General features: G+C 37.9%; 3 protein-coding genes across 4 annotated transcripts; 2 read left to right on the top strand and 1 right to left on the bottom strand.

Moving 5' to 3' along the window:
* Positions 1–3596, top strand: LOC113716843 (U-box domain-containing protein 11). The gene is made up of 4 exons (XM_027241342.2): positions 1–447; positions 1389–1505; positions 1581–2039; positions 2194–3596. Exons 1-4 carry the CDS (start codon positions 124–126, stop codon positions 3262–3264), a joined length of 1971 nt encoding a protein of 656 aa, XP_027097143.1. The 5' UTR covers positions 1–123; the 3' UTR covers positions 3265–3596.
* A 2162-nt stretch (positions 3597–5758) lies between these two features.
* Positions 5759–8981, top strand: LOC113716517 (uncharacterized protein At1g66480). The gene is made up of 2 exons (XM_027240896.2): positions 5759–6479; positions 8656–8981. The coding sequence occupies exons 1-2, from the start codon at positions 5874–5876 to the stop codon at positions 8710–8712; spliced, it is 663 nt and encodes a 220-aa protein (XP_027096697.1). The 5' UTR covers positions 5759–5873; the 3' UTR covers positions 8713–8981.
* A 1116-nt stretch (positions 8982–10097) lies between these two features.
* Positions 10098–19115, bottom strand: LOC113716578 (putative 1-phosphatidylinositol-3-phosphate 5-kinase FAB1C). 2 transcript variants are annotated; one of them, XM_027240969.2, is made up of 11 exons: positions 17339–19115; positions 16161–16931; positions 15875–16028; positions 15454–15798; positions 14056–14778; positions 13631–13962; positions 13367–13490; positions 13066–13230; positions 11453–12943; positions 10990–11256; positions 10098–10615 (listed from the first exon to the last, which is right to left on the bottom strand). In XM_027240969.2, the coding sequence occupies exons 1-11, from the start codon at positions 17848–17850 to the stop codon at positions 10361–10363; spliced, it is 5139 nt and encodes a 1712-aa protein (XP_027096770.2). In that variant the 5' UTR covers positions 17851–19115; the 3' UTR covers positions 10098–10360. The 2 variants fall into 2 exon arrangements, with proteins under 2 accessions (XP_027096770.2, XP_071926388.1); XM_072070287.1 differs by having other exon boundaries at positions 14149–14778; positions 17339–19109.
* Positions 19116–20830: the final 1715 nt, after the last annotated feature.

Below are 20830 nucleotides of genomic sequence, written 5' to 3'. Positions count from 1 at the left end.
CGTTTACAAAGATCAGCTGTCCCATTCTCTCTATCAGTTATCACACTTTGTGGTCGACAATACAGCACACACTAAGTGGTGGAGCCAATACAACTTGCATCCCAGGCCCCCACCCACCACCCCATGGCCGGCGGAGACTCCACCACCGCCGTGGCAGGCGACCGCCCTTTACAGGCACCACTTCGGCTGGTTCACGACGTTGTGAGGATCTCTCAGGCCGGCTTCTCAGGTTCTTTTCAGAAAGACTGTACTAATTTGGCGAGGAGAGTCTCGCTCTTGGCTCATTTGCTTGAAGAAATCAAGGAGTTTAAAGGCTATGATGACAATGGTCATGCGGGCTCCTCTTCTTCTTCCTCCAATTCTTCCCTTTTCGATCTCTCTTTGGCACTTGAAGCTGCTAAAAGGTTGCTTCTTGCTGCGAACACTTTTGATCCCGAGATTTCCTCAGTAAGTAGTTGCAAATCATTTCACTTTTACGTTAGTATTTGTATGAGGATTTTCTTTTTTCATTCTGAAATTCGCTTGAGCTTATAATCTTGGGTTGTTTTTATTGCATGAATTTAGTTAGTGCTTCGGAGTCTTAACAAATTGTGAAGTTTGCACATTCTTGCTTTTTGGGTCGGAGTATCGACTGCTGGCTGTTTCTTTATACTGATTGTTTTAGACTTTAACTTTATGCTGATCTGACCCCATGAAAGTTCAATGGTAGGTAGCCTAATTTCTTTGGTCATGAAAATTTGGTGGCTTAATGGGATTACATAGATTGGTATATCTTGAATTATCTGGAAAAGTCTCAGGAGATGAAATCTAATAATCTGTATGTTTGGGTGAAATCAAGATCCTTGGTTGGTTAGTTTAGGTGAGACATTGTTTGAAGTTTTTGTCCAATTCACTTCTTCGCTGAAATGCGGTATGTGTTGACATCGAGTCATAAATTAAGGTATTGGTTTTCCTGAATCCTCCATGGTTAGGATCATTTTGTTTGCTAATTTTTGAAGCTTTTCAGAGTTGAAACTTGTTAAGTTGTGTATATAATGGCACTGACGCATTACAGATTGGTTGTTCAGTTCAAATTCGAGGTGGATTTCCAGTGTTTCTATATAGAATAGATAGTGTAGGTAAAAAGTCACAAACCCCTCATGTCAATGGGGCTTCTGTTGCTCTCTTTCTTTTGACTTGCTCCAAAATTATTACTACTTCCAGGCAATAAAAGTTATGAACTTTGCACCTTTGCAACTCGTCATCACAATGTGGTAATCGTTTTACATAAGTATTGGTTATATTTGAAGTGTATTTTTCCTATGCTTGAAGTTAGTGCTGTATTTTGTTCTATTTGTGATAAAGAATTTGGGATGCCTTCCTCAACTTTAGTTTTTCCTTGATTGAAGGCTGAGTTGGCAAAGAAATTCTCTTTTCAATTCCAATGTGTGACGTGGAAATTGGAAAAAGCTCTAGCAAGCATACCATATGATCATTTTGATATTTCAGAAGAAGTTCAAGAGCAGGTTAGTTACGCTCAGTTTTCTATGCTTTTGTTCATCTCTCCTGGATTTTGTTGTAATATTTGTTTGTTCTGTCAGGTTGAATTGGTTAGGTCGCAGCTGAGAAGAGCCACTGATAGATATGGTGGGCCTTTAAATTCAAATATGTTATCACGGGCATTATCACAACCCTTGAACAGAGATGTTGATCCATTTCATCTAAGGAATAGATTAATTGGAAGCCTTCACATAGCTAATATAGGTAATATTGATCATGTGCGAGAAAAGGTTGGGTCTGTTGCAAACATTAAGGACTCAGAAAGCGATGATGGTTCAGTTCAAATTGTTCAGGAGCAGGGAAGGCGCAAGAGTCTTTCCAGATCATCTAAGATTTGTCAGCCAAAGGATTCCGAGACTAATGGCATTGATGAATCTTGCTGTTCCACCAGGAGCCCAGAAGAGAACAAGAAATCTGATTCTTCTGTAGTTCCGGATGATTTCCTGTGCCCTATATCTCTTGAGTTAATGAGGGATCCTGTTATTGTGGCTACAGGACAGGTACTGTTCAAACTTTGAGACATGCATTTGTATATATCTCTATGTCCATGTGTTGGCCAGAAAAATGGCGAGGAGAATTAATTATGTATGCTACCGTTGTTCATTTTCTGTTTGCAGTTGCTTGTTTTCTACTTATAGTTCTTTCATTTTTCAGACTTATGAGAGATCATACATCCAAAGATGGATAGATTGCGGAAACACAACTTGTCCAAAAACTCAGCAGAAGCTTGAAAATCTCAAACTTACACCAAACTATGCTTTAAGAAGCCTGATAAGTCAATGGTGTACAGAGCACAATGTAGAGCAACCAACAGCGTTAACAAATGGGAGGATCAAAAAGAGTGATGGGTCATTTCGTGATGTTAGTGGGGACATTGCAGCTATTGAAGCACTTGTCCGCAAGCTCTCAAGCAGGTCCATTGAGGAACGCAGGGCTGCTGTAGTAGAGATTCGATCACTTTCTAAAAGAAGCACAGATAATCGGATCTTGATTGCTGATGCTGGAGCTATTCCTGTCCTTGTTAGTCTGTTGGCATGTGAAGATAATCAAACTCAGGAGCATGCTGTCACTTCTATTCTCAACCTCTCCATATTTGAAAATAACAAGGGGCTTATAATGCTTGCGGGTGCTGTTCCTTCTATTGTTCAGATCCTTAGAGCTGGAAGCATGGAAGCAAGAGAGAATGCAGCAGCAACCCTCTTTAGCTTGTCCCTTGCAGATGAGAATAAAATTATAATTGGCGCATCAGGGGCAATACCGGCTTTGGTAGATTTGCTCCAAAATGGGAGCTCCAGAGGAAGGAAAGATGCTGCCACAGCATTGTTTAATCTGTGTATTTATCAAGGAAATAAAGGCAGGGCTGTTAGGGTTGGCATCATTACAGCATTGCTAAAAATGCTGTCTGACACGAGCAGTGGCATGGTTGATGAAGCTCTGACTATTCTTTCAGTTCTTGCTGGCAACCAAGAAGCTAAGGCTGCCATTGTGAAAGCTAGCACAATTCCTGTGTTGATCGATCTGATGAGGACAGGTCTGCCGCGTAACAAGGAAAATGCAGCTGCTATTCTACTTTGCTTGTGCAAAAGGGATCAAGATAATCTTGCTTGTCTAAGCAGACTTGGCGCGGTTATTCCTCTTACAGAGCTTACCAAGAATGGCACAGAGAGGGCTAAGCGGAAGGCTAATTCATTATTGGAGCACCTTCGCAGGTCTAATCATCTGTAACAAGTGCTATAGAGGTGAAGATCCTCCCAATTATTTTTTTTTTCTTTGATTCTTATATTACATAATTTTACATGTTCTCTTTTTGAAGTGTGAAAAGAGAAAGAGCTATTACAGATGAGAAGATGAAGCCATTCTCATCACTTGCATTGTATTTATCTATTGTTTGTGAGTGTATCTCTTTCTTGTATGACGAGCGTGCGAAAGAAATCTCTGGACATTTTTTTTAAAATTCATTTATTGAGACTAATCAGACTGCTGGATTTGAATTCCATTGGAAAATTACATTATCTGCAAAGAAATGTACAATAATAGTTTTTCTTTTCCCTGCATAATGTTTCCTCTCTTCTCTCTTTAATACATGCGAAAGATATCAGGAAGGCCTTCGTGTGGGAAATATAAGTACTCCCTCAATCCCATAAAGAAAGGCTTATTCTCCCCCGGTCCCATGATGAAAAAAGGAGTAATAGAAACTGTTTCATGCGAACCTTATTCATCTGATATTTTTACTAGGTGAAGCTAAGAATCCCAAAGGCCTTTAGTCTTTTGCAAGTTTCCTAGGTCGACCTTTTTCGTCTACACTGATAAATCAAGAGGACAACCCCCCCTTTAAAAAAGAAAAGTACCCCACAAAAGTACGAGAGATTCAAAGGAGTCGGTTAGCCACCCTTAGTTCTTTCTTTAATGGAGTTCCAGCTGTAGGTTTAAATAAGTATCAATCCATCGAGATTGGGCTTAAAAGGAGATAGAGTTCAGCTGTTCAGCTCCCACGTATACTTCTTTAGCTGGCAAAGGTGAACCTTTGGGTTGTTAGATCATCCTTTTCAATCAAAAATAAAATAAAATAAAATAAAGCTGTAATACCAATGGCAGAATGGTCCCATGAAACTCATCTGCCTTGTCTACTGTTTTAATGTTTTATGGTACAGTGTATTAATTATTTTTGACTAAAAACGAAGAGATCCATTTTATAAAGGCTTTGAAGCTACGTGCAAACATGTCACGGGTTTGCTTCTTTTTCATTTCGATAGTCATCCTCAAAGGCAGTAAACGTAGACTTGCGAAGTTGGCTAGTTTCCAAGTGCTCATTTCCTTTCTTTCTGCATTTTTTTTCTTTGTCTGGATGTAGTACTGGTTAGAGAAGAGTTAAATGCAAAACTACGTAAAACTTGAGCATCCATTGATTCATTAATTCTCTTCGATTAAGTATACCACTCAAGAAAGAAAAATTAGTTATTTAAAATAAGTCATTGATTACGTGCAATGAGGGATTGGCTGCGAAAAATATCCACAAGAAGAAAAAATACATTTTTTTTAATTAAAAATCATGTTTATATGCAATTGCATATAGATTTTTTTGATTCAAAGGGAGACTTTGAACCTGACAAAGAATTGCATATAGACTTTCATTTATATATCGAATAGGGAAAGAGAGAGGAGGAAAAAAAAGAAGACGTACACTGTTTGTGATCTACTTCCAAACTCTATCGTTTATAGCTAATTTTTTTTTTTTTTTTGCATGATAGGTCTCAGTAAAAAGAAAGAATTGTGTACCGTACTTGAGAAAATCAAGGTTGTACACGGAAGACTGAGAAGTTTACAAGTCGAAGAGTTGAAAATCAAATTTGGCCTTTAATTTAAGAACAAGTCTATCATGCACGTTCTTGTAGTAATTCCACATTTTACTTTTTCAAGGCAACTAGAAGAATTATAACAATATTCTTCGTGAGAGCAGTTCTTGCATGAAAAAACCATCAGATTTGGTAGTGACTCGTACTTTTCATGGAAAAAAGAGCTTCATCCTCACGAAATATGATGAGAATTTCCAAGTTTTTAAGAGTTAAGTCAAAAGGCCCCCATGATTAATGGAATCCCTCAAAAACTCTTGGATCCACACCGTGATTAACGTAGGTCATTTTCATGGAATAGTTTAGTGATATTTCATCTCTTCCCACGATTGTCACGGCCATTTTGTAACAAAGAATTTTTGGGGATTATTTTGTCCAACTTAAACATGTGAACGTGGTTGTTTCCATGCAGATACATTTTACTTCCAAAATCAATATTTCAATAGCTAAGTAAACAACTGAATAAAGAATAACATTCGAACATGTCGTGATTTTTAATGACTTTTTATGGATAAACTCATCGTAAAACATTAAAAATAAGCTTGTAAATTTTACGTTTGTAAGTCGATGCACATTATTTTTCGAACTCGAATTGAAAAACATGAAGCGCGATCAAATCATAAACGTTAATTGCTCCAAGTTATTCGTGGCTAATTTGTCAAGACTTCAAATCTGAATGACTAATGACTTGTAGCTTGGACTAATCAAATCTCAATTCTCGTGGATTTGTCAAAGGGATCTCCAAATTTCAAAATTTGCGCTCTTTCTTTGACCATAATCCCAAACGACGACGACAACAACAACTACCAATACATATAACAATAATGTCTTCATCTAACAACTGCGTACCATGAGGTCGAGGGTCCCAAACAAGATAGCAACATCCCTACTTTTATGCTTTGTGCTCATTTGAAATAAGTACAATCACGAGAGAACCCCCATACTAAAGAGAGTGAGAAAAGAGAAAACGTATACTCAAGAAAAATGGGCAACAGTTTGGGGGGCAAGAGGGTTGCAAAGGTGATGAAAATCAATGGTGAAACCATCAAGTTGAAGACACCAATCTATGCTGGTGAAGTAGTGAAAGATTATCCAGGCTTTGTTTTACTAGAATCCGAAGCTGTAAAGCATTTTGGTATTCGAGCAAAGCCCTTGGAACCCCAACAAGAGCTGAAACCAAAAGGGCTCTATTTTCTAGTGGAATTGCCCAAGTTTCCTGAAGAGAATACCAAAGGCCCGAGGAGGGTTCGTTCAGGGATTCAAATGAGTGCGAAAGATCGACTCGAAAGCCTGATGTTGGCCAGAAGATCAGTCTCGGATCTCTCACACTTGAAACCAGCCAGCATTGTGCTTGATGAACAGAGTCAGGAAAGCTCTCCCAATGGCGCAATGAGGCTAAAAATGAGGCTTCCCAAGGCTCAAGTGCAGAAAATGATGATGGAGAGCAAGGATGAAGCCGAGGCGGCAGCGAAAATCATGGAATTTTGCATGGCAAACACAGCCACTGCTGCCGGCGGAGCTGCATCTAGCAAGGTGCATCATTGGAAGAATGAACATGGAATTGTTAAACAAGGTCTAAAACCGCGTGAGGTATTTTTCTTTTCTTGCTCCCCTTGACATTGATCCAAATTTTATGCCATGTTTAATGGGTTTTCTTAACACTCTTTACGTTAATTTGCCATACAGAAACTGTGCCTGTACATTACAAAATTGAGCTAAGAAAGATTAGTTATTATTTTAGTTGTACGTAATTGTGATAAGTTGTGATAAGTTATTTGAGGTTAGCTATCATTGAAGCCCTTGAATAATGGAGAAGAAACTGATTAAAAATTTGACTGAGGAATTCATTTTCTAATAGCCATTTGAAGTTGGCTAGAGCTTTCTTGAGATCTACCCGATTCCTCAAAACCTCCACCTCCTTTCACATTCTTAAAAATATGCAATCGTTTTCACGGTAACATTAGAAAAGTCAAACGCATTAGTAGTGAAGGTTGAAGTTGTTGAGATGTTGGATGTTGGATGTTTTCTATGCATCAGATTTAATTCCAATGTCAAAATGCATTTTACTACCTTCTTTTTTTTTTTTTTTGCATTTTTGCTTGGATTAGGCCCTGCATGTAAAGTTACTATTGATATACTCTAGCTAGGAATTAAATTTGTACATTATATCTGCAGAAAGTAAGGAGATGACCAGAATTTCATGTCATTGGAATTGTAAAATACCAAGCCAACACGGACATCCAGATGTGAACCAAGTCTATATATACTAGTAGTATATAGTTGATATTTCAGAATAGGATTATCTCTTAACTCGTTTATTTCATTGACATGGTAAAGGTCAAGAAAATTGATATATAGTTTTAGTGAGTCTAAGAGGTTAAAATATTCTGTATAAGGGAAAGAAGACTAGCAATAGTAAGTTATGAATCCAGGGCATTGTTAGATGTATCAAATACCAACAAACAACTAGGCTAATTAGAACATCATTTTACAGAATAGGAACACAACCGCCATGTAATTTCGGCGCAGACTTTCTTGCTTTTACACTGATCATCGTGCATGACTTCAAACCCCTTTTGCATCTATAAGGTTTTCTGGAAGATTGTGAAATCGCAGCTGCTTCGTCCTTCAATTCTTGAAGAACAAGTAGCAAACTAATCAGTTGACATTTTCCTCATTTGGCTATTTTAATCACCCAACCTCTGAAATCTGCCCAAAAAATAATTTTACATATCTTGAAACCTAAAGAAATGAAAACCTACCCTCCTCCCCCCTCCCCCCCAAACAAAAAAATAAGTGAGTTTATGCATTTGATAACAAGTTTTTATTTGAAAAACAATGGACAAAAGAAGTAGATGGACCCCTGTGCAGTTGGGCTGAATCTATTGGTTATGTTATTTTCTTTCGGTTTTCTGTACTTTTTTCTACTTTGGAAAGGGGCATGGCGGCTTGTCCAATTTGATTCGCCGGGCGGGATTTATTGCTGATTGGGGTGTGTGGGGGTGGGGGGGTTATTGCTGATTCTTCTGCTAATCTTTCTTCAAAAAGGCAAAAGAGAAATTACGTTTCTCCCAAGTTTTATTTTAGGAACTAAAACTTAGCCCTCATCATTTTTTGTTCATGAAAGAATGCAAAAATTAGACATTTAGAAGTTCCAAAACGCCTTTGCAAGAAAAAGAAAATTGGTTTCCTAGGTTCATAAGAAGTAACAACCAAAAGAAGAGAAAAAAAAAAGAAAAAGAAGAAGAAGAAGAAGTTCCCCAAACCCCAAAACAATACAACTATTAAAACAAAGAGGAAAAAAGAGTTGGGGATGAAGTGTTAGAATCAGCATGCAGGTACACCAACCAAACCAAACAGATTGCTTGTCTGGTACCCTGCCAACAAAATTGGGCTGTATAATTTAGCAGCTTCTATTTGATAAGCGAGTATACGATCCATCTGATCTCATACAATATGGGGTTTGAATCCTTCAAGCTTCCATTATTATTACTTCAATAACCAAAACAGTATCAACTTTGGTGCACCTACGGATTCTTTATTCAAAACACCAGTCCTTATCAATCAACCCAACCACAGTCATTATCTTGTTTTTGGGTAGGTGCACTTATTATCTTGTTTATCACAATTTGCTCGGAAATTTTCCACCATTTTTCTAAAGTTCCTCGAATTATGATGCAAATCATCATGTAGAATTTACATCCGTTTTTTTAAGTCATCAATTGGAAAGCCCTACTGAAGCTATTATGTTGTTTGTAATATGCAGAAACGTGTGGGATTCTTGCCATTCACAGAAGGGGAAATCCAATTGGCAGTGTCTTAATTAGCCACCCCAAAAGCAAGCAGATATTGAAGTGCATCCGCAGCCAAATTCTGTCTAAATGTTATCTCCAAATTCCCCAGCAAAGTTCTCAGCAACCAACTACTCAGTCTAGCTAGTTTTGTATATTGTAACTGCTTAGGGGGCTGAGCATACTGGACATTATTTTTGCTTGAGGAGAATAATGAGAGAGGCAGTTTTGCGTTTTGAATTTTTCTTTCAAAACAATCTTCCAAGTTTATCCACCAGTACATAGACTCTTTGTGCTTCAATACTTTCTTCTAATCCAAATATGTCACCGAAGATGTGAGAAACTTTAGGAGAATAAGAGCGCAGAACCATGAATAAAAACTCGTTGGAGGCAGCTCCCAAAAAAAAAAAAAGGGCCATAAGAACAAGCCAGGGAATATGCATTTGAGTGAAGGATATAAGATAGATAACAAGCTGGGAAAGATCGCAAAAAATGCATGGAACAAAATAATATACGAAAGTGTCCTACTTGAGTTGAATTTTTGGCCCCCCACTGGAAAGAAAATGTAAGGCACAACATCATTGATCCAAATTCAAGAGTGGGCACAGGAGAATAACAAATAAAAACGAAATAGGTTTCCTGTGTCCACACAGGCATCTTACCAAGCATTTCACCTAACATTCTAGTGCATGGCCAAAAGGTGTACACAAAAGGATAAGTTTATTACTGACCCCTCTGAACATTTTCTATATACATGTATACATACATACATACAATATCTATATATGTGTGTGTTAAAGAAGTAAAAGTTTGAGATTTAAAAAACGAAGAACGGAAAAAGAGAATTTAAATTTGGAATCTCTAAATCTTTGGTTAAATTTTTCTGCATGGTTGTTTACACGAGTATTCGGTCAAATTTTGTACACAAATTTGGACTATTTAAAGATTAGAAATGGCATCCTGTAATTGAGTGTGAAACAACTTTGAATATTCCCAACTAAAAGCCTAGTCGAAGTTTTCAGGATACGTTTCACACTCTCAGAGCTTACAGATTACCGTCGCTATGAGGCCTCAACTTCCCACAATAAAGCAAGATTTGTGAAAGAAACTGGGAAGAGGATGGGGATATTCTTCACCTTGACGAGAATTACACCCCCTATATATGATAGAATAGCCACTGACAACCATAATCAAGAAGACTGCTCATCTTCGTTGAACAACTATACAACATCCACTTAACATCCGTTGTGTACCATTCTTTTGATTTTTCCTTCACTACGATTACCTGAACCTGCCAGCCAAAAGAGCACACGCCAGAAAAGAAATGGAATTCCTAGACCCCTAAAATTTGTAAGTTGTCATGCAGGTGATGTGCTTCTAAAATCAAAATTAAACCAGCAGAAAAGATGAGACACCCTTGGAGGAGAAAAATTGATTTTATTTGAAGGCCTATGCATGCCGCTTTCTATAAATTTACAAAAGGTAAAAAGCAGCATCAAGAAGAAATTTCTACTGATCCCTGCTTCTGTATGCACATCCTTTTGGGGAGATTTTTCCCCACAAAATTACAAAAGGAAGCAATCACCATCAAGAATCTGTATTTTCTCCATTGCTGTGCAGTTTAATGTCCTTTTGCTTAATGACAGAATTTGCTGTTATTAAGCAAATTTAAACGTTTGATCAGGCTGACCACAGATCAGGTACTGTTAGAAAGTAAGTTGTCATTGCTTTTCTGAATCTTTTCTTGTACTGCTTCGGAGAAATAATTGTCGGAGAAGCATTCCTTGGTCCACCAAGTATGCCTGAGGCCTTTACCCATGTCTCCAAGTGTTTGTCCCAAGTATATTGTCTCATGAAATCGATGATCCCTAAGACCAGTTCTTTGTTCTCATCATCAATCCCAACCAGCAAAGAATAGTCCATCACATCAACAGACTGGTAAGAAGAAGAAATTAACTTGTAATTATTTAAACCAAAAATCAACCTTGATCTTGTTAATTGAAAGCACTACCAGTCCTCAAATAAGTAAATGACTATGAAAATGCTGGCTTCTGTTTCATGCTATATTGTGGTCTTGATGGCCATTGATCTTAAAAAGAACTTAAATTTCATTTCATTGGCAGAGAAGCGCATTTTCTAGAAACAATTAATCTCTAGAACTTTCACCTGTAAATATATGCAGTCTAAATACATGCAGGATAAGCAAGGAAGCTTCGACATTTTTTTGACTTTCAACCAGAATTATTTTAAAAACTGAAAAAATGAAACACAAAGCCGGCTCAATTAGGTAAAAAGTGGAAGCAACTTACCGCTAGAAAAGATGTATCATTCCAAACAGCTCTCTCCAAACTTCTTTTTGCTTTGCTTCCAAGAAATATTGGTTTTGTACGCAGTGTTTCCAAAAGATTCATGTCTAACAACACTTTGTTTGCCCCTGTTGTATCAGCATTATAGCGAGACCGTTTAGAGCCCTTGAGATCATAGACTCGAGATATTTTTCTTCCAAAGAAAAGGTTCTCCATGATCATCAAATCCATTTTTGTCTCCTTGCCTCCTTTTAAGTGTTTGACACCAACCTACAATTCATGAAGAAGATTAAATGTAAGCTACTTTGTTTTGCATTTCTTTTTCATTACTCTTCTCTCCATGGGTATGGTGGAGGAGGGAGTGTAGTAGTAAACCTTTAGGATTTAGTGTAATAAACCCTTCAACCTAATGAGGTCGCAGAAGATAAGAGGGACAATGCATCACAACCAAGAAATGTGGCCTAACCTGGTACATCCCGAGGACTTTAGCAAGACAAGTTGGACTCCCTGAATCTTTCAGATATTTAAAATAATCTGGAGCAAATTCCTCAAAAGATTCGAGCTCTGTCTTTGTAATTTGTTTTATGATAAATCGCTCATCCAAAGACTTGGCAAAGTAAACATTACTTTTTCCACCTTGGGCACTCCATCTCCGACAGCGACTTAATGAACGTATGAAATCCACTTCACTTGGACAGCATTTCTTCCTAAGGGCATCAAACTGCTTTGCAAAGTAACAAGCGACTGAAAACTTTACCTCCCCCCAAACATTTGAAGACTTGTTCTCAAAAGAAATTCTTAAATGAGGGGAAGTCTTGTTATCAGTAAATATAGAACCAACTGCAGTAGAAGCATCTTCAGAGCCATAGCTCCCATAGTGGATATAATCGAAGTCCAGAGAACCAAAAGACTGCCAACCTGATATGTTAGAAGTTGTTGAATGATCGTTATTCAAGTCACCAGCATTCAAGCTTCCTCCAGGTTCAAGTGGCTTACCACTAACCCATTCTTCATGCTCCTTGGAACTCAGAGCATAAGATATTATACTTGTTGGTTCATCATCATAAACAGCAATAACCAGATCATTTTGGCTATTTTGAGGGATCATCATCCTTGCTCCATCAGATAAAAGAGATGTAGAAGAGGTAAAAGTGGGTGAGGCATTCTGTAAAAGGTCACACTTCTGGGCATCACATGGTAACATCTGAGAATACATCCTCTGAACATTGGCGACGGGATCCCTAATCATACTTCTGTAGTCTCCAGAAGCATGGAAAGATTTAAGCATCAACAGATGCGATGAAGATGGTGAAAGTCCTTTACTTATCCTTTCTTGAAGTCTCACAGCAGAATCGAAAGAATAAACTCTAGCTGGTGACATAACTCGTTTAAGAGGAGGGATTTCACCTTGATTTATTTGCTTAAATGGAACATCTTCTGCTCCATCAGGCTGACACATATTATGCAACTGAGCTTTCCCAGAAACCTGACCAGAACCAGTCCATGCAGAATCTATTGTCTCAGAAAGAGCAGTTGCAGCCGTAGACGCACGTTCCAGGGCTGGAGTATTTACTGCATTCTTGCTATCTTTAAGCATTTCCTCCTCTCTCCTAGGTTCATATGAAGCTGAGTCCTCAGATATAGAAAGTCTATGCAGCAACATGTTAGTCTCCTCTTGCTCAGACTTCACGGATTCCATTGGACATTCCTGAAACTTGGAAACTTCAGGCACAACTTCTTCCCAATGCTCAGAACTGCTACGCTTCACAAATGTTTCACTTTTTTGTGGAGCCCTGGAACTAGAACTCCTCGTAAGAAGACAGTTCAATGAAAAAAGCCTACGATCCCATACATGTGAACCAATAAGGAGGGAATGTCTCAAGCGATTAATTTCGAGGATATCTAATGATGCCTCTGCCAGTTCAAGTGTCTCTTTCTCTGCTATTCTAAGCATACTCTGTCAAACAAACGAGAATAAACTGAGAAAGGAAGCTCAAAAAGCACTTCAACATGTTTAATCTCCAAAAACTCGTGCAAGAATTTAGAATCAAAGACGCCATGTGAAATACTGGCACTCACATTGTAGGAATTGTTTTCTTTAATGAGCAGGTCTTTCAACTCAATCACATGGTTGTGCAACTCGCTTACACCAGAGAACTCATGACCAAAAGATAAAAGTTTCTCTTCAATGTTATGAAGAACACCAGACATCTCCGCATACAAGGCTTCTGATTTCCTCAAAAGCTGTCAGGAAAAGGAAGCAATTTCCAAAATAATCAAATTTACGACTGCAGAATCGTAGGGGGGAAATGGAAACTACATTTAGAGGCAATGCAATGAAATAACAGTAAGAGTCTTCCAATTAGATTTGATATAGCACCTCAGAAGCTTCTCGTCTTATCCAGTCCTGTCCTGAAGCATTAAAGTCAAGAATTGAAGGGGGCAAATGCACAGATAGAATTTCAATAGGTGAGTACCGGAAGAATGCAACCACACTCCCATAGCTGTTACAAAAAAACAATAATAAAGCCCAAAAAACCATGTTAGTTACCCCTTCCAAAATACAAAATAATTGCTTAAATTTTTGTTCTTTACGTGAGACATCAAAGAAATCAGAAAACAGTCTTAATTACATATCACGCACCCATAGTACCGCAGGCAGTCCCTTTGGAGAGAATGACCACAGTTTGCAACACGATTAGCAGTTGCATGATTTGAAAAACTGAGTTCCAAGAATTTCCCAAATGATAGACCCCAAGCGGCATCAGACATCACTACCCTGTGAGTTGCTGGTGGGATACCTTCTACAGGTGCACATCTGAGACATCGATGCCACATCCATATCTTCCCGTCAACTTCCCCAGGTAGCTTCACTGAGGGCAGTCTCTTAACATTTATAGTAAGATTCCCCTGCTGGTGACTATAACATATGATATGAGCCTCTGTTGGCTCCTTGCATGATTGACAACAGGTTGTCTGACAAGACAAATAACAAATTGCAACTCATATTTAGTGTCAATTAGTAAAACCAAAACAAGAACAGTAAACTGGTACCCAAGGATAGACCACCTGATCAAACAGATCATCTTGAAGATATCTCCCAAGTGGCTTATCAGAAGCACCATAGAACTTTATCCGAAGGAGTCGAGAACGTTCACATACAGTTTCATTTAATACACAGCGGCTCGAAAAAGAAACCAATATGCTCTGGTTGGTATCAGCAGCCGAATAGAACTCAATTGACTCTTCAGTTTCATCAGCTCTTTGGAGCTTTGCAACTTCAGAAACTTCAACTGCCTGGTTCTCCTCTTGAACTGAATTTGCATCTTCTTGGATATGATTTTGGGTGTCACCAGGAAATAAAGAATGTGTATGGCCAAGCCCTGTGTCAGAGGTTGAGTATACAGTGTGTGCATCAAGAGGAACATTTCTATATCTACATTCCTCTCTTGCAGAAGTAGCATCATAATCAGAATTACAATGCGCAGAAAATGATTGCTGCAAGTCAGGCTCCAAATGAAGACCATCAGATTCCAAAGCAATGTGTGGTGCACTAGCAACCTCGTGGTAATGGCTAGAAACTACAGAATTAGTGACGGTGGCAATAACATTTTCAGTACATATCCTCTCTTGTCCAGCAACAGAGGGTTTAACTCCCATTTTAGGCAAACTAGCACCCTCATCAGCTAGAAAGGAGGTTTCCAAAGACAAATGATAGGCTGCAAAAACAGCATAACGTACAACTTGTTTCAACTTCTTTAACTCTTCACGAGATGATCCCTTCAGCAGGACCTACAGGAAAGGAAAGGGAACAGGTTGTTTTTTTTAAAACTTCCCACCTTAAGCAAGTTCCAAGTGATCACAGATCAGCAAAGAAATTTGATGAATGTATTATCACATATTTATAATGTCACAATGACATAAATGCATGAGTTATCTCAAAAGATTCTTCAAACTTCTAGAACCTTAAAGCCGACTGCTGATATAGAAGCTATGCAGACTAAAAAAGGAAAAAATCTGCATGGCAACAAAAAGATCTACGATGTTATTTGCCATGTGAATCAACAGAAGGTATTGGTGGTAAGTAAAGTAAAACTGGCCAGTTAATAAAATTCATTCAAGATTGTTTTAGTTCTTAACTACTAAACCATAATGGAACATTCCAGAAACATTGTGGAAATTGGGAAAAAAAACAATAAGAACAGCCATGCACTTTGTGTCTCTAGTTCTAGAGAAGCACCATGAAATAGACAAAATTTAATTTTAGAAATCGAAACAGGTGGAGCAAGATGAGCTCATAAACCACAGAACGGCAACCAATATTGCCAAACCAAGTAATCGTACATTCTTTTTTATACCAGGGTTATCAGAACAGCAGAAGACTTCATAAGATTAGGATAGCCACATTGCAATTAACAGACTAGTATGCAAGAAAAAAATTTAAGAGAATTGAGCTGTGGAACCAACCGTGCACCCTAAACGCCATGGACAACCCCCAAAAAACATCAAAGTCTTGGATGGCTTCTTGTTAAAGTGATTGAGAGGCTCATGCTCTTCAGTGACCTTCTCTAAATGAAAGAGTTCACAGTGTCCTAATCGTGCTGTGGATATCTTATCAACAGCTGGAGTAATAACAGCACCAGTGCACCTAGCTATCCGTTCCAAAAGTGGCCTTTTGACATTTAAAACTAGAGAGATATCCTTTGCCAGTAGGTATTCTTGGGCGTACGAAGATACACTTTTTTCAACAAGTAGCACATTTGTTCGAAGAGCCTGTATCTTTGAAACTACCATCTTCAGATGATCCATTTCCTGCCAAAAATGAGGAGTGAACAAACTGACCTTCAAGCATCCAAAGTCATCAAAACTAAACCAAATGAAAAGTGACCTGTTGGCGTAAGATATCAAACGATTCAAGCTGGTTAGTAACTCCTTGGAACTCCAGTGCTCCTCCCAGTAGGAGTAATCTTGGGTTCTTGTATTGTGAATTCATGCGCTTGTGTTTAATATTCTTTGTACAAACCACTCCTTTGATAAACGTACTGCATGAAACATGAGACAACAAACGAATAAAAAAGCAGCTTATCTTCAAAAATGAGGTGCTCATAGAAGTTGAAATAATGCAGAACCTGGAAAAATAACCTTTAGGCATCTGGAAAGAAGGAAGATTTTACCTTTCGCTAGGACTACCAGATGCTACACATTTGACCTTTACATAATCAACAGGATCCATACTGCCTCCCCTACTGGTATCTGGCTTCACAAATTTTGCTACTTGCCAAGCTAGTGCTGTAACTTTGTCAAGCCAATCTTCAGAACCATTTTCTTTTCCCACCTTTATACCTTCTCCTTGGAGTAGCTGCGACACAAGAGCCCTAAAATGCCCTTGTACCACAGCTCTCAGAGGTTCCTTAGGATCCACATCTCTGCTGGAGCAAAAGGTCCCGTTGGTGTCCCCAAGGTCATCATCATCGTCATCATCATCATAGGTGAAGAAATTATTTTCGGTCTCGTCATTTTCTTCGTCTGGTGGAGGGGGAAACCAAATAAGACCATCGTTTTCAAAATCCAATGGCTTCTGTGACTTACCATACTGTTCTTGGAACATTGACAAATTATCAACACAATCATCAGCAGTCTCTGAATCCTCTGTCCCTTTCTCAGGCCCTCCTAAAACAGCCATGCTTTCTTGGTAAAAGGGACAATAATCACTTCGAGACCTGCGAGTTCCTAGCTGCTGTTTCTGTACAAAATGCCCAACTCTATTGGAGGTAATATGAATCCTAGAGGGGCTATCAGAAGGACTTGATCCAACTGATTTGAAACTGTGAAAGCCATGTCTAGTGCTAATATTACTAGTCTCTATATCTGAAGTGTCATGGCAATATTCACTTGATGGACTGAAAAAGTTACTCATGAAATCCTCTCCTTCATCTTCATCGCTTCTGCAATCATTAAAGCAATAATAATAATTGACTTAGCGATGAATCTCAATCCAAGCACTGTAATCGTGTATACAAGAGCTGGATCACAAAACTTATTCGCTTTATCGAGAGAGTAAAACTCATGTCATACGATTTTCAAAAATACGCATGATGTGAGACAGAGAATCTTGCACTAGAAGCTAAAATCTAGACTTCACTGAAAATTAGTGAAGATGGACAATAATTAAAACATATGTATAAAAATTGACAAAACCGACGCATTATGAAGAACAAGACTGAAATGGCTTAGAACCTCTAAAACTGTACTTACTATATTCACAAATTACATAAAATAGTTCAGATTGCTAAAGTACGTAATAGTATGCAAAGAACCCAACATTTTGTATCATGAACTTATATTTTCATACCTGCTAAAAGAGCGATGGACTGATACTGGAGACAAATGACCTGAAAATGATGCAACACTACTTTTGGATGTGGCATGTAGGGAATAACCATCAACTCTATCACCATCACAACTTGGAGATGGCGGTTCTGGACTTTGTCTGGGAGACTCAGCCGGATAAATCTTGTCACTGTACTTTCTTCCAGCTTTTGGCTGCGTACTAAGGTTGGAGCAATATTTGCAAGACTTGAGAGGGACCAGAGACCCCGCTCTACTTTTTGAATGTCCTGATAAAACATCATCCAGAGGGCCATAGTCCTGGACGCATCTCCCACACAAAAACCGAGCACAGGTTTGGCACTGGTACTTGAGAGAAGACTCAGTAAAATCCACCTCACACTCATAACAGAACTTGCAACCATTGCTAGCCATTTGAATTCTACCAGACAAGGACGCTGTATCGCTCGCTCTCAAGGAAATCCAAGACCGAACCTTCTCTATCAAATCTAGTAGTGAACTATCGGGTATTCCCATAGACCAGCAATGACCCCACGAAAGCAAATATCCTACCACTGTCTTCCCCTTCTCCCTAATGTAAGCCTCTCAAATGAACAAATGTTATCGGATTGTTGCTATCGAAAAAGAGAAACTGTATCCGATTAAAAAATTAAAACCACAACACCCACAATTAAAAAGGTGGGGCTCTATTTTCTGTGTGCAAGTTAGGAAACTAAACAGTATTTTTTTATCTTTTCTGGGAAATGAGCAGAATTGATATAGTGGAACAACAAAAAGGAATTAAAGTTTCCCCTGGAATCACAAAATACTTCAAAGGGGGAAAACAGATGGCTACCACTAGTTCCACCCACAATCTCAGTATATTTACAACCAACTGTATTAGTGCTTGAATGACACAACCTTATATATGATCAAAACAACTAGAGTGGACATATTATCATCAGAATCATCACGCAAAGAACCTTAAGCCCCAAAATTAAGCTCAACCAATCCCAGAATCATCAACTTTTGATTCCAAGATCAAGTCTTGCATCAGCAACAACTCAAGATCCAGAGCTCAGCACAGGAAGCCCCCAGATCAGATTTTACTGTTACTTTTCTCAATCCAACAGTTCAACCCTTCGAAAAAAGAGGACCCCACTTCAGAAACACCAATAAAAAGGCTAGAAAAGCTGTTCAAATCAACAATAGAAGTGCAATACAAGTAAATCCCAGATCAGTAAAATCCGAAAAAGGTGTGGGATTGTCTCAAATTATGCAAAACTAGCTGAACAAAGCAAGAAAAATCCAATCATGATATGATAGCACTGTGGTTAAAAGGAAGCGAAGCATCTAAAGAATGATAAGGCTGAGAATGAAAAGGAGGAAAAGGAAGAGTGCTGAGATGTATCCCTTTTTAGTAGTGGAAGAGAAGGCTGAGGAAGAGGAGAAATTAGAAGAATTAGCTTTGGTTATGGTGGCTCGCATCTCCAGAAGCAAATTCCTGAAACCCAAACCCATAGTATTCTTTTGTTGTTGTTGCCGCCTCAGCTGCTTGTTGAACAAGAACAATTGTGGGAGTACTTGAACTAGCATTTTCTTTCCCAACTTTCCCGGCAATGCTTTCACTTTCACTCCTCAACAACATTAAAATATTGCTGCAAATATAAAAAACTACTACATCTACATAGTAAGATAATACATGTATCTATCTCCTTCTCGGCTCTACCTAATGCAATACATATACATGTACTCTCTCTCTCTCTCTCTCTGCCTTCTTTTTCACTGTCCACTTTACCTTTATGCCAAGAAAATGAGGCGCAATACTTAAATAGACGCGTCTCAACCATCACACTTTAGATTGTATTATTCCAATTCTATATCTTGTCTTAATAAGTTATATTCTTCAAAAAGAACGGTCAAGATTCATTAGTTATATTGAATTTGTTTTTTGCTTTTCTTTTTCTAAGTAAGACCCTTTAGGCAATTCCTTAACGGTTTGAAAAATAAATTTGATATTTTATTGTAGCATATTTTATCGTGTACCAACTTCTAAAAAAATATCAATTTTACATAAAAATACAGTTGGTGCCCAGATAAGTTGGCTTAATTAGTAAGAGCGGATCATCCATTTTTTCTGATTAAGAAGTAAGAATCATATCCTAATCCATAATGGCGATTAAAGTTGAATCAATCTAAACTTTTATCATTCAGAAAAACATTGGTTAAGCGGTTGGTGAATATTTCTTTGGGATTTTTATTTTAATGGATTTGAAGTAGGAAATCTAGAAGCTTTTGTACAAACAAGTTTAGTAATAGTGGGCAGCATGAGGGATTGCGTAATTTTAGTGTGGAATTAATTAATGAAGGAATAAAATAGTACTAGTGTGTGTGTGTGTATATATATATATATATTACAGTTATTACTTTATTTTAGTGGGCGGGGGTTGAAGGTTCTGAAATGTGAGCTGCTATTGGTCAGAATCAGCGTCACGGAATTAAATCAGTTTGGCCGCTCATGGTCGCCTCAGCAGCAATATTTTACTCTCTGGATTTTGGAAGATTTTTGAGTTAATCAAGGCTTGAATTGAAAATGTTGACCACTCTCACATTAGCGCGTGAACAGTTGACGGGGCAACTCGAACTCTTTTGCTTAACTTTAATTTTTAAATTTTTCTTTTTACATTTTTTATGTGCGCTTTGCTTCTTGTACAGGTAAAGCACTACTAAAGTCCAAAGTCAATCCAGTAAAAAAAAAAATTCAAATTCTTAATAGGATTTTTTTAATGATATTATATTTGCACGCATAAATTATACTTAATTTATCATGTAAATATACACAATCACAATTATTGTACTTCTGTATTTAAATACCTTTTTTTTTTTAAAAACAACCTAATATTTAAGACTCCTCTCAACGAGAGTGTCTCATTAGCCAAACCGTACTTAAAATTCACCGATTGGCTTAGCTTTTGAATTTGTGGTATTAAAATCTCCACTAAATCCGATGACATAATAAGAAAATTTCTCTATTCCTATATGTTTTTTGAGAGGGGGTATATGTATTTGTGACATTCTTGATGGGGTTGGAGGTCATAAATCAAATGACCTCATTCTTAGAAATTGGAATGGGGTTAAAAAACATCTGCATCCTTACCTAAAAAAGTTAATTTAGAACTAATAGCTAGCTTGTCCGTAAGTACTGTGTATTTGCTTATGTGAATGTGTGTTGTGCGACGCATGCATACAATAATTTATGATAAGACACACTTTCAATCACATCTATTCAGCTTATGGAGAATTTATGAACCTTTCTGCTCCAAAATTAAGAACGATTTGGCGTTTAGTAATTGGATTTTTAGGTAAAAACAAATTAGATAACTGAGTCTCGAACGAGGGTTGTTCTTTAAATGTTTCATATCAGTTTTAATTAAAAGTTTACAACCCCTAAGAAGTTATGTCAATCACAAGAATAAAGTTGCAAATATTCTATTCTTGAAAAAAAAAAAAAAAAAGT

This window comes from Coffea arabica, chromosome 11c (assembly GCF_036785885.1).
Source record: "Coffea arabica cultivar ET-39 chromosome 11c, Coffea Arabica ET-39 HiFi, whole genome shotgun sequence".
NCBI lineage: Eukaryota > Viridiplantae > Streptophyta > Magnoliopsida > Gentianales > Rubiaceae > Coffea > Coffea arabica.
The sequence above is the reverse complement of the archived record's forward strand: the minus strand, read 5'-3'. Positions and strand labels throughout refer to the sequence as shown.

What these genes read in the sequence shown, in the direction of transcription:
- LOC113716843 (XM_027241342.2), top strand. Translation starts at nt 124, where the DNA reads ATGGCCGGCGGAGACTCCACCACCGCCGTGGCAGGCGACCGCCCTTTA. An exon ending in TTGATCCCGAGATTTCCTCA is followed by an intron (nt 448 to 1,388) that starts GTAAGTAGTTGC and finishes CCTTGATTGAAG; the next exon opens with GCTGAGTTGGCAAAGAAATT. An exon ending in CAGAAGAAGTTCAAGAGCAG is followed by an intron (nt 1,506 to 1,580) that starts GTTAGTTACGCT and finishes TTGTTCTGTCAG; the next exon opens with GTTGAATTGGTTAGGTCGCA.
- LOC113716578 (XM_027240969.2), bottom strand. Translation starts at nt 17,850, where the DNA reads ATGGGAATACCCGATAGTTCACTACTAGATTTGATAGAGAAGGTTCGG. An exon ending in TAAGACGAGAAGCTTCTGAG is followed by an intron (nt 13,231 to 13,366) that starts GTGCTATATCAA and finishes TTTTCCTGACAG; the next exon opens with CTTTTGAGGAAATCAGAAGC. An exon ending in AAGAAAACAATTCCTACAAT is followed by an intron (nt 12,944 to 13,065) that starts GTGAGTGCCAGT and finishes TTTGTTTGACAG; the next exon opens with AGTATGCTTAGAATAGCAGA.
- LOC113716517 (XM_027240896.2), top strand. Translation starts at nt 5,874, where the DNA reads ATGGGCAACAGTTTGGGGGGCAAGAGGGTTGCAAAGGTGATGAAAATC. An exon ending in AAGGTCTAAAACCGCGTGAG is followed by an intron (nt 6,480 to 8,655) that starts GTATTTTTCTTT and finishes TGTAATATGCAG; the next exon opens with AAACGTGTGGGATTCTTGCC.